General features: G+C 44.1%; 1 protein-coding gene across 7 annotated transcripts in view; it reads left to right on the forward strand.

Annotated features, from left to right (window-relative positions):
- Nucleotides 1-3,826, forward strand: part of TNIK (TRAF2 and NCK interacting kinase) — a 370,683-nt gene extending 366,857 nt beyond the window's left edge. For all 7 annotated transcript variants that reach the window (XM_041731634.1, XM_041731636.1, XM_041731635.1 and 4 more), the window contains one exon: nt 1,097-3,826. In XM_041731634.1, coding sequence (XP_041587568.1) covers nt 1,097-1,180 — 84 coding nt within the window. In that variant the 3' untranslated portion in view covers nt 1,181-3,826. The remainder of the gene's footprint in view (nt 1-1,096) is intronic.
- Nucleotides 3,827-12,984: the final 9,158 nt, after the last annotated feature.

Consider the following 12,984-nt stretch of genomic DNA (forward strand, 5'->3'; position numbering starts at 1 on the left):
CGGCAGCCCTTTCTTCCTACCACCCCTCCACGTTGTGTTTCCATGGGTCCTCTGTGCTTCCCCGTTTTGATTCATTGACCCTAACAGTAGCTGTACTTACATATGTAGCATTAGCTGAATGACAAGCATTTCCACTGAACTTCCTAAGAAGTTGTTGTGGGGAGAGACAGCGTTCTTCTGGAGGAGTTGTGGAAATGAAGTAGCAGAGACTTTACACTAGTGACAAAAGTAACTGCTGTGCACCAAAGTTTAGTATTAGCTGACTGAAGGGCTAGGCCACAGCCCAGAATATCATTTTCCCAGGGCGGTGGTTCACTGACATTCAAGCAAGCAGTAACCCAAATTTTGCTCACTTCTTTTTTTTTTATTATTATTTTTTATTTTTTGCTCACTTCTTTTAGTTGTTTGATAAAACGATTTAACAGACCCAGACCAAATGGACTGTGGTTCTACTTATTAATGCCATTATCTCCTTTGGCCTAGGATACACCCTGCACCAGCAGACAAGCCAAGGGTTAACTCTTAATACCAAAGTGAATAGGCATTAAACACCTTATCCTGTCTGACCACACCATTTTTTTTTTTTTTTACTTTAAAAACTGATAACTTAAGTTGTATAGTAGACAGTAGACCCAAAACTCCCCCCTTGACTTTGGGAATTTGAAAGCATTCCCTTCCATCCTAAACTCTGACCCCTTGTCGTTAGGAGGGAGAGAAGGGAAGCCCTCTGTGGCTTTTCCAGAGATGAACGAAGGACCTGTTGTGTCCTCGGCCAGGAATTTAGGACATTACCTAGCATGAAACTCCCTTTTGAAATGCGCACATCCGAAGGGATGTCGCAAATCAAAATAGAGCCCCTCCCACGTTCCTGAAGGCCAGTGCCACATTAAGTCATAGTAACAATCGTAGTGAGAACGTCAGGCGTGTTTAGAGAGGATGCACTGTACTTAAAGGCACTTTTATAAACACCAGCCATTGAGTCTTAAGAGCTGACACATGGAAAGGATAGGACATGTGAGAGAAAATGGATGGACGGTGGAAGAAGAGAGGAAAAGAAACCATGCAGTTGAACTAACTTCTTTTTAATTTCAAACAGGTATTTTTTGCATCCGTGCGATCTGGAGGAAGTAGCCAAGTGTTTTTCATGACCCTCAACAGAAATTCCATGATGAACTGGTAACAGAAGAGCACTTGGCACTTATCTTCATGGCGTTATTTCTAATTAAAAAGAACGTAACTCATGTGGACTAATGCCAGTCTAGAGGCAGAATCAGAAGGCTTGGTTGAACATACTGCTTTCCCCTTTTCCTCTTCCTCCACCTGTCCCGGTACAGTCCACGGTCCATCTTGCAGTGTTGCAGCCTGGTTGAGAAGGAGAGAAAAAGGTGGCAGGAATTTCCAGGAGATCCCCAAGAATGCTGCGTTGTCTTGTGGACAAAGATGGATCATGTGCCCTTCGGAGTTAGGGATAGAAACAAATATTGTGTGCTCTTATGATTAAGCTGTGTTATGGTGGATTTTGAGTTTTGTTCCGTTTTTACCTTTTTTCTTTACCCCCTTACTTTGTAAGACTGGGGAGAGAATGCATACCGAGAAAATGAGTCTGTTTTTAATTCTGTCTGCCTGCTAGCTTTAAGTATATGATACGTTGTAAAATCTCCAATTTCAAATAGTGAGAGACAGCACAATAAATGTACCTTATCTCCTTACACTGAAGGCCATAATTGCATAGTGGGGTAATTTTAGAACTCTTTTGCCTTCACCAACCCAAAAGGTTGCTTTTTGATAGCAACTGGCTAATGAATTTTTAAAAGAGAAGAAAAATACTAGTTTTCCCCTCTTTGGGGAAATAGATTTTAAATGGCTAAACTACTAGCCTTAGACTAATAAAATCAACTACCATTTTTGCAAGTCTGACAGGCCCTATTTTTATATGGCCCTGTACAGAATGGAATGTGTTGAATGGGGTAGTAGTGCCATTGAGTTAGTTGAGTTGGCTCTAGCAGTTGAGGGACTCTGTAACACAACTTTCCCTCAGCTATTATGCAACAGATCAGGGCAAAAGATGGGATGACTGATGAGGTCGGATAAAAAGAGCTTCTGGGAAACAAACTAAAAAAAAAAATTTATATATATATAGAGAGAGAGAGACACACACACACACACACACACACACACACACATTCTTTTTTTAATGCACAAAGCCTCTAGCTAAGAGGTCACTTGCTTCGGGCTTCATTAGGAGTGAGACTTTGTTGAGTTCTTTCTGGGAATCGGGGAGTGAATGACATCCAGGCTCTGGTCATCCCCAGCTTTCTCCTGAGGGTGCCACTTTCTCAAGATGAAAACTGTGACTGAAAAAAATAATAATAATAAATGTTTCTGAGCTGCCTGTGTTCTCTCTGGGTTGGTGAGAGAAGGGACTAGACTACTAAGCCTGCCTGAGATACAGCAGGCATCATTGGTTCAGATTTTATAGAACTTAAAAGCAAGGCTTTGGCCAAAATTCTGAGACCCTGATCATTTTACCTTCCTCCAAATTACCCAACATACGGTAAACAACATTTGTGCAGAGATATGTATGTATTTAGTTCAGGTTGACTCGTGTCCTTATAAACTCTTACTCGGATGATTTGAACTTTTATGTGACTGTCTGGGGTTTTTCTTTTCCAAAGCTACAAGCATGGCCGCCTGTGGTATCGAGGTGTTGCAAAAAACGATATCTGTGTTGCGCTTCCTGTTTTAACCTACCTCGTTTCGTTTGTTTTGTTTCACGGTTCATCACAGCAGTGTTATCTCCAGGAGACATATAGAGAGCTCAACTGGCAATCTCAGGCGTATTTAATATTTTTTAAACAAAACAGTAGTTGACCAAATTGTTGTTCTTCAAAAATTCAAAAAAAGAAAAAAATCCAACATCAATAAAAACTAATGTGGCTGGTTTCTGGAGAAAACAATCACTGTAAACAGATTTTTTTTTTTTTCAAAGTCTGTGATCCTACTGATTTTTGCCTAAATACATTAGCAGCTGATGTACTATTAATGAGAACGAAATACACGTTAGGAAAATGGAGCCATTTCAATCTGGTGGTTTGGGCAATCGGGGGAAGGGCAGGGGAATTATTCCAGTTTCTGACCTAGAGGATTATGCCCCTCCTGTAAAGGTGGTTATCATTTGCATTTATTTTAAACAGGTAACACACAATAATGGAATTGGGGATTATCTTCAAGGCGATCACCAAGATGTCCTCATCATGGTCCCTTTAGCTCTCAAAAGCAATGAAACCCTCCCGTTCTCATTTTTATTGCTATGGCTCTGCTGCTGCTGAACAGTACTATCTTCGCAAATTCCATGCAACAGATTCAGCAATAACTTTTTGGATTGAATTTAGCAACTACTGTAATTGGATGCTGACGTGGACAAAATATATTGATTTGGGCCTCATCCCCAGATGTGATTGCCACCAGCTCTTTATATTGCTGCTGTGGTATTTTAAACCAGAAGCTTCTTTAAATTATGTTGCAAACTGATCTTTGTTTTTATGTTATGTTTTGTTTCGATTTCCAAGTGATGAGTTCGAAACACACAGCTTTAAATGATTTTTTTATTGTGGGATTTTGGGTACAGTTAAGAAATAAAAGGGAATCATTGTGTTTAAACATAAGGTAGTTTGTGAATGTATTTTTTAAAATCTAGAGTCATTGAAACAAAAACTCATAAAAACAATATTAATGCAGTCTTGTTTACAGTATGTACAGTGACCTAACATAGAACATGAGCTTTTTCTGGTGCCAACAACAATAAAACACAGACGTTAAACATCAAGCCATGCCTTTTATATTTTTGTACAAATATTTTACACGGAGTACAAGGCAAGACTAAATTTAAAAGGGCCCCTGACAGATATCTAAAGAATTCCTTGAAGCTTTTATCTTCAAAAATACATTTTCTTCCACCAAGGTGGGCCCTAGCCCCGACACACTGAGACCCCGGTCATGCAGAGTATTGCAGACTATTGTTCTCACGGCTCATAACAATTCCTGGTTTGCTTGCTTGCTTGCTTTTTTTTTTTTTTTTTTTTTTTTACATTGGGGGAGGATTGTGCTTTTCATACATCTTAATAGCATTTTAATAAAAATTTCTTTAATTTTGAAACTAGTTTTAGTTCTTCCCGGAGGGGATTTTGTTTCTTGAATTGATTTTAGTTTCATTGTTCTACAGAGAAACTAAGCCAACCCCCCCCCCCCCCAAGTAAGTTTCACTCGGTCTTTTCAGTCCTTATTGCTCTAAACTGATAATCATGCAGTGAACTCCCCTGAGCCTGCCCATACTGTAGTCGTGGCCCGGGTCCTGACAGGTGGCCGTCATTCTAGGGTGCCAGTCAGGGGAACTGTATGGATTCCTGCATCCAGCTGGGGGTAGAAACAGATGACCTCCAGCATCTCTGTTCGAAGGGGTCGGAGGCCTCCCCGTGCCAGTTACATGCAACCGTTGCCATGCACATGACAGAGATGGAGACAGCTCGCACCAAGTTCCACACAGAATTAATGGCTCTGTTTATATAGATGTCATTATTTTTCTTGAAGACGTAAACGATGCTTCAAGAAGACCTAGCTAGAGCTATTTCCACAGTATAGATCAAGGCACAGACCAAATCCCACAAGGCCACTTGGACAGGGACTCCATGGCATTGCTTTCTAAGATACACTGCTTACATACTTGGCATCAAATACACACTTTTTAAAAGCATCTTCATTCCTGCTTGTCAAGACCTACTAACAGTTTTCTGTCTGCTGTTGTGACTCATTGGTAATTGGTGTCTCTGGTCCCTCTTGTGCAGTAGATCAGAAAGAGATGTGACACGCAGGTCAGAGCCCTCTTGGTTTTGTCCACTGCCAGACAAAGAAATGCCCGAAGCCTGACACCCACCCCACCCCATTCCATGAGGTTAAAAAATTTTTTTTCTTTACTATTATGTGTACCAGTGCCCGTCGCTGTTTTCTTGAAATGTGGAAAAGCTCTTTATGTGTGCTGTCTTTGGAAGTCTGCTTGAACAAGCGTCACTGCGTTTGTGCTGACGGCTTTAAGATATAAGCTGCGCTACGTTATTTTTAAGAAAGAAAATAAAATTCTTTTAACCCACTGGAGGAAAACAGGACAATATCCACAACACACTGATTGTTCTGACTCATCCTACCGAGCCCCTCATGTTCCAGAATCCTTTCTGATACTGCGTTCTGGCCATCTCAACAGTCTGTGTAAAACTTGGAGACTAACCAAATCAAAGGAAGCATAACAAACAAATCTATAACTGGCCTCCCTTGAGACCACACAGTACAACATAAAATCCAAAAGTCTAAATGTGACTTCATTCACCTGCCACTATTTCTCAAATGCCTCACTGCCTTTTCACTCTGATCAGTATAGTGATATCAGGAACCCTAAGGTGTGCTGTCCTTCCATGGGTCTCAAAATGGTATAAACTGAACTCTCTTCAGAAACCCCAGCAAAGAAAATCCCTTGAGAACTTTCAGGTTCAAAACTGACCATTTGTACATTTCTACCAAGCATTTTCTAGTGTTTGAGTTCCGTCCTGTATCATCGTTCTGGGAATTTTTCCACAGGCAACTCGAATATTTAAAAAAAAAAAATGCATAGTGCTAAAGAATATGAGACCCTAATCTCTACTGTGAACTTTATTCTTCTAGGCCTGCCATTGCAGGAAGTGCCAGATGCACCCCAAATCCCCATAAAAGTGTGTTTTTAAACAAACGTCCCTGGATATGTTTTTGAGATACTTTAAATCCAGATCGAAATCTTGGACTCTGTGTCCATGAGGCCAAACATATGCAGGAAGACTAAAAATCACAGTTAAAAATAGAAATGTTCTAAAGATTACAGGTTTTTGGCTTTGTGTAGATATCTTCAAACTAACTCAACTCCTTGCATGACAGTTTGGTTTTGACGGTTTGTTTTTATCATCGGTGCGTGGCATTACACCACTGAGGCTGAGCAAAGGCTGGTGGAGAGGTGAGTTTTCATTTCCCACAGTTGGTCCCTCTGTGTACGTAGCAAATGTCCCGGCCCCAGCTGCCCTTTCCTCTTAATCTCTTCCCCTGAGGTTAGTGTAAAGGAATAGTAATACTGTATTATGCTTTGTTTAAAAACCTCAGTTGTTACCCTGAATCAGAATTTCAAATGTTAGGTGACAGCAAGAAATCACAGCAGGGGGGAAATAAAAAAGACAGCTTGGATGAACTTTAAAATCCGATGTTATGAAACTATTTCTGTGCATTTTAGCGGTCTTATTTACAATGTCAGCATAGCTGTAGAGATGCCAGATTGACCAAGATTGGGAAGGGAGGCTATCATGCTGCTATCATGCTGCTATGCCTACAAGTGGCTACGTTGCTGGAATCTCCAGTTTTCTAAAGCGTCTCACATTGTCAAAAATATGCTGAAGCCGGGTAAGTCTCACCTGTGTCAGGGTAAAAAGGGAAACATTCTTGGCGTATTTTCTCGTCTGAACCTTTTGGGTACTTTCCAGTATTTTCTCCCTGCATACAAAAAGCCTTCAGTTGTTGTGCATAGTTGTTCCGAGCAGTAGCTAGAAATGATTTGGTGGGTTCTAAGCCAAGGTATTCCCCTAGAGTCACTGCCATGCCCCAGAATATACGATCTCTGTCAAGATGTGGTAATAAAACATTAAAAGTAGTAGGATGCCTGCTTGTTCCTCATTGCCACCTCCAGACTGTTATCCGTCCCTCCCAAACACCCAATGCTCTGAAGCTCTTGCCGTCAGCCTACAAAGTCCTCATTTACCTTCCAGCACTCCCTCACAGTGCTTAAGGGTTTCATTTTTGGCTCACCGTGGCTGGCTCCACCACCACCCTTTCTTGACTCTTGGTGATTTCAATATCCACTTCGACAATCCTCTATACACCCTGGTTTCTTGGTTTCCTGGTCTTGTCCAGTGGAATAGATTACCAGTTACTACTGTGCCTCCTTAATTCACAGCAGGTGGTTCTTCTATCTGCTCCGGGTAGGTCCTCTGCAACCTCACCAAATAAAGGCCACTGCCCCCACCATTCCCACCCTCTCCTGCATCACCGATGTCCCTCATCCCAGTGGAGGATGTCACTACATCCATGCCGCCATCTCTTGTCTTACGAACACGCACCTCGACCACCTCACCCTGTCTACCATTTTATTTATCTGTTCCCCTTCACAGAACAACTCCTCAGAGGGGATTATATATACTTCCTGTCTTCAATCCTCTCCCTCCTTGGTCTCTTGAACCAACTTGAATCAGGCTCTCATTCCCACCATAATAGCTATTGCTAAGAACAATGTGATCTTCATACTGCTCAATGCCACGATGAGGTCTCTGGCTTCATACTTTGGACTCGGTCTTTAACACACTTAATAACACCTTCCCTCCTGAAATACTTTCTCAGCTCTGGAATATCCCTCACGTTCTCTCACGTCACTGGCCACTCCTTCTCGATCTCCTTTGCCAAGTTCCCGGAGTGCCCAGCACTGGACAGTCCCTCCCTAAAAGATCTTCTCCACAATTGGGGCTCTAGAAACCATCTCTATACACTGAAATACCCACATTTGTAGCTCCGGCCCTAACGTCTTTCCCGAATGCCAGCGTTCTATGTCTAAGCTCCTACCTGATATCTTCATTTGGTTGTGTGGTTGGCATCTCCAGCTCACCACGTTCAAAACTAAACCACTTTGCACCCCACCCACCATCCTACTTCATTACTGTATGTCCTGTGTCACTAAACAACCAACTCCATTCTTCCAGACCAGAAAATCTTATAGTTGCCTTTAAACTTTCTCTTTCACATGCCACATACAATCCATTGAGGGGCTGGTGTGGGGAGGAGGGGGGACTCTGTTTTTCCTAGCCTCAGAATATATCCACAGTCTATGGATATAGAAGCCCAGGCCACAGCTTGCCTGGGATGAATGACACTTTTGCAAACATATAGGTTATGGTGCTTTTCTGCTCGAGTCCACAGTGCTTTCCCCACTCACCGGAAGTGTCAAGCATACTGAAAATTGCTAAAAAGCGCTCTGAATCTGACCTATCCTTTGCCCCCTCTCCAACCACTAATACCGCTTTTCTCACCTCATTTACTGTTTCCCTAGTTCATTTGCTTCACCACATTTCTCTTGCTTTATCCAGAACACTCTCAGAGCGTGCTCTTGTCTCAGGGTCTTAGACCTGGCTGCTTCCTCTGTCCGGAAATCTCTTCCCCCACACCTCTGCGTGACTTAGGTCCCTACACAAATATTCCTTTACTGTCAGAGATATATCAGCTCTCTAATCACCCACTCATTTTCCGCTTTATTGCTTGTCATAGTACTTATCAGCATCTACTTTGTTCATTGGCCAATCTCCAGTACTTCGAAGAACAGCTGGCAAATAGTAGATGTAGTTATCGGATGAATTAATCAAGGAAGGAAAATAAACAATAACAGAGTTTTGGCATTGAAAAAAGTTATAGAGCTATATGGTCATTTGATTTCAATATCAAAACAAAAAGCTATGTCCACAGTTTTTTATCATAAAAGCATTGGTTTGCTCTCATGTAGAAAAAAGAAAACCCTATGGTTTTCTTTCCTGGAAGGCTATTGTGGATGGGAAACACCTGACTGTGATCCTGGCTGTACTTTTTCCACTGATCACCCTAACAGGCCAAGTCGCAGGGCTGGAGGAGAGACTGTCGTATAGAAGCTGGAGAAAAGCAGCATTTCCCGACTCTTAACGTTTATACGGATAAGGACCCAGCTTAAGCTACTGGTATTAGAGTTATTGGAATGGGAAGAGGATTTTGCATTTTGTTCCCTGGTCTAAATGTTTAAAAATGACATTTTTCCCCCTAAAACAAGAAATAAACAATGGGAAAAGTATCCCCCTGCCCAAGGCAGCTTCAAGAAAACCTCATGACATTTGGGACTTATCATTTGTCCAGGTGACGAGTTCTGAGGCTGGCCCGGGTGGGCTCGAACATCTGTATATACTCAGCGCCGCTGAATGTTGTTGCATGAAGTTTCATTTAGGAAATTGAAACACGCCTTCTGATGAATTTATTGTTTCACTCAGTCTTGTAAAGGGCACACCTTGTAGTTTCGATCTGTTCAATTATGTATTTTCCTGCTCACTTAATAAAAGAAACATATTTAAAAAATAAAGGAAGAAGATCATGAAATGACATCATGTGAAGCACTGTAACAATGAAATGATTTTTTTGTTCCTTTCTTACTTTCTGTGTCTTTTCACAAATCTGTTCAAATGAAGGATAGCGTGTGATTCCTGTTAAATAGCCAGGGTCAAGGTCTCAATCGACCTTTTCCAGGACCAAAGCCATTTGGGGATTCCGTGGTGCTAAGCTGCAGATTCCTGAAGGTCTTTACAAAAGATACAAGCCATTGGTTTCAGATATGGATGAAGCATGTGAAACAGATGCTAAGGGATGCCCAAGGTGTTACTGCAAAATGAACTTTCCATAATTTATGTGGAAAAGCATTTTAGAGTTGAGTTCTCTTTAAAATGGAATATCCCCAGCCTGGATGTGTTTTCATCTTTCCATAAGCAACTAAGCCCAAGTTTTGTGACGACAACCATGCGATAGAGGGTCACGTCTCCGCTCCCCGGAGCTGTCATCCTGGTTTCCAGAGTTCAAAGTTAATTTACCAGAGGCTGTCATAAAAACATGGATTAGCAGCATTACGCACGGTCTGACCAAATTTTTCAGTTCTACCCCCAGTGCTCCACGATCTCAGGTTATCTTGTATTACTAACCCCCCTTAGTAAGATAGGTGACAGTTGGAAGATGAGAGAATCTAGAACCAGAAGGCATTCTGGAGCAAGGAAGAATCAGCAGAGCCTTCAGATGAACCCGAGGCTTTCGCCCCTTCTCCGTCCCTCTCCTCTGACGGCCGTTCATGATCGAAGGCCCAGAACCCAGAGCATGCCAAAGTCACCCCTAGTCCGAGGCAAAATGATCAGAAAGGGCAATAGAGTGAGTTTTCCATACAGCTCCCTCTTGTATGTGGGACACTTGTATGTGGAGACGGCGTGATTGCCCCGCACAGTGATAGGATTTATATGCGAGAGCTGACGCTCAGTACAGGCAGCTCTTCATTTTATTAAATGTTCTAGTTGGGGTGTAGGGGGTGGTGGAGGAGCTGGCTTTTGAATTCTGGGGGTGTTTTTTGGAGGGCAGTAGTTTTTAGGTTCTAGTTTGGCAAAATTAAAAGTTGGCAGCCTTTTCGCTGGTCCTCACATTATTTGGGCTTGGGTTGGGGAGGCTTTGGTTTTGGTTTTTGAAACGTTTCTGCTTAGTGAAACCCACCCAAAAATGTGGTAATGACTGCTCCAGAGTACTTATAAAGGTCCAGATCTTTTTTCAGTACAGAAAGGTACTAACCATCTCAAAAATTGGATGGCATAAATATTTTTAAGAGGGTGGGGGTGGGGGGGTTCAGCACCTTCCAGCACCAGGAGCAAAGCAGGTGCCCCACCTAGTGTCTGTGATTTAGACTCACGTCGCTGGCTTTGTCAAGGTAAGTGGTGGGGGGGGGGGGGCAGAAATTCAGGCCACTTCCAGGGGCTGCAGTGCCATTACGGGGTGGACACGCTGTGAGGTGGAAGACGTTGCAACCACAGGTGTCAACAGCTAACTGCGTCCCAGCCACCTTGCCAGCCTGTGCTTCCCAATCTTCTCAAACATGATGACCTCCATCGTAACCACCCAAGAAACTGAAAAGCAGCAAGAAGCAGCAGGAAGTTCATGACACTTTCAAGTGAAACTGCTTTTTATAAGCCACATTCATTTGGGGAAAAAAAAAAAGTACTAAGATCCGTGAGTCATTTGTTTAGTCTACAGTGTTGGGAATACACGTGGGTTACCAGACCCCTTGTTATAGTTCTACCCCCAAGCCCCACTGAGGTCCCTAATCCACAAGTTGGGAAATGCAACTTTAAACCTTTTCCCTGAGAACCCTCATTTGTTTCTTTCTTGTGTTTTATGGCAATGTGTGAGGTGGGTATGTTCATGGTCACTGGTTTCGTTCATCTTAATGAGGCTGCCCTTGTCACCTTCGGGTAGCAGGGAACTAAAAAATCATCATCATGGCATTTTTCTATTTTTGCCTGTTTATATGCCACCTTAGTTCTTTAAGTATTCGTGGCATCCAGGATCAGACTTTCGACAAGACACGAAAGCCAGCCCAGCTCTTACCATCTGTGTGAAGAAAAGCCAAGTGGCCACTGATGTGTCGGTGGCCTATTACACGGCAGGCCCCACACCGGACACAAGCAGCTGAGGAAGAAGGGATCCCTGCCGTCAAGGAGCCGCAGTTTTCTTTTGTTACAGGGGACGTGGGGGAAGCAGGAGAGGAATACAACCGTGCGCAGACAGGATTCCACCACAGGGTTTGATAAGGAATGCAGAGATGCTATGAGACCCAAGAGGAGGGTTGTGGAGGACTTTCAGGAGGAGGCGGCCCTTCCAGACTGTGAGGCAGGAGGCGGGAGGGAGACATTCCCGGTCAGGGGAGCCAGGTAAGCAAAGGCACAGGAATGAAGAGCATGTGGGCACAGAAAGGCCAAGTAGTTGAGCACAGCAGAGAAGGTGCTGGTGGAGCAGGAAAAGCAATCACCGGACTACATGCACGTCTGGCACCCCCTCTGCAGCCCTACACCCATCCTCTGACACAGACCCCAGAGCTCTCCAGATGCGGATTCAGCCGGCTGCCCCCAGAGGTGAATCACCCCATCAGTTAGGAACGGCAGTGATTCCTGCATGTGGTGGTAGGAGCCCCTGAAGGCCCCTTTTGGACGTGTAATTCCGTGCACGCCGGTACTCGCTGTCCATGCCACGCAGCCCCAGGTTTCCCCAAAACTCCAGCTTTGACGCACGAAGCTGTCCTGTGGCCCCACTGGCCCAGGTTCCCCCGACAGTAAGGACCACCTGCGTGCCCCTGCCTACGGCAGAGCTCCGGGGCACCCAGCCTGCTGCGGACAGGACTCTAATGTTGATGCCCCTGGCCCTGAACAACCCCCAACCCCACGCTTTGAGAGACATTACACTGCTGAGCTTTTCCCTCTTCCCCTTTGGACAACTCTGCATGTTTTCCACACAGAAAGTGCGTCCAAAAGCCACCCCTTCTTTTATATTGTGCAGGCCTCCCGTTCCATCTTTTGTCCCAGGCCGAGCTTCGGGGAGAGGGGGGGGAGCCTGGAGGCCGCTGGGCCCAACCCCTGGAACTGGCTCTCTGACCACCCCCCTCACTCTTCACCTGCAGTGAGACTGCGGGGGGGGGGGGGGCTCCTCATCGCTGGGGCACGCTCCTCCCGACGCCCAGAGCTTCCCATGTTTTCATGCTTACCCCCTTTCTGTCTCAAGTCTTGGTCTATGTATACGATGGAATATTCCTCAGCCATTAGAAACGACAAATACCCCCCATTTGCTTCGACGTGGATGGACCTGGAGGGGGATGCTGGGTGAAGTAAGTCAGTCGGAGGACAAACATCATATGGTCTCATTCATTTGGGGAATATAAGAAATAGTGAAAGGGAATAAAGGGGAAAGGAGAGAAAATGAGTGGGAAATATCAGAAAGGGAGACAGGACATGAGAGACTCCTAACTCTGGGAAACGAACTAGGGGTGGTGGAAGGGGAGGTGGGCGGGGGGTGGGGGTGACTGGGTGATGGGCACTGAGGGGGGCACTTGATGGGATGAGCACTGGGTGTTATGGTATATGTTGGCAAATTGAACTCCAATAAAAAAAAATAATAATAAATAAATAAATGAATAGAATTTTTAAAATGTAAATTCAATTTGCCAACATATAGCAAAACACCCAGTGCTTACCACCTCATGTGCCCTCCTTCATGCCTGTCACCCGGTTACCCCACCCCCACCCACTTCCCTTCAGCAGCCCTCCATTTGTGTCTCAAGTC

The sequence above is a fragment of the Vulpes lagopus genome, chromosome 17, assembly GCF_018345385.1.
Source record: "Vulpes lagopus strain Blue_001 chromosome 17, ASM1834538v1, whole genome shotgun sequence".
In the NCBI taxonomy this organism is placed as follows: domain Eukaryota; kingdom Metazoa; phylum Chordata; class Mammalia; order Carnivora; family Canidae; genus Vulpes; species Vulpes lagopus.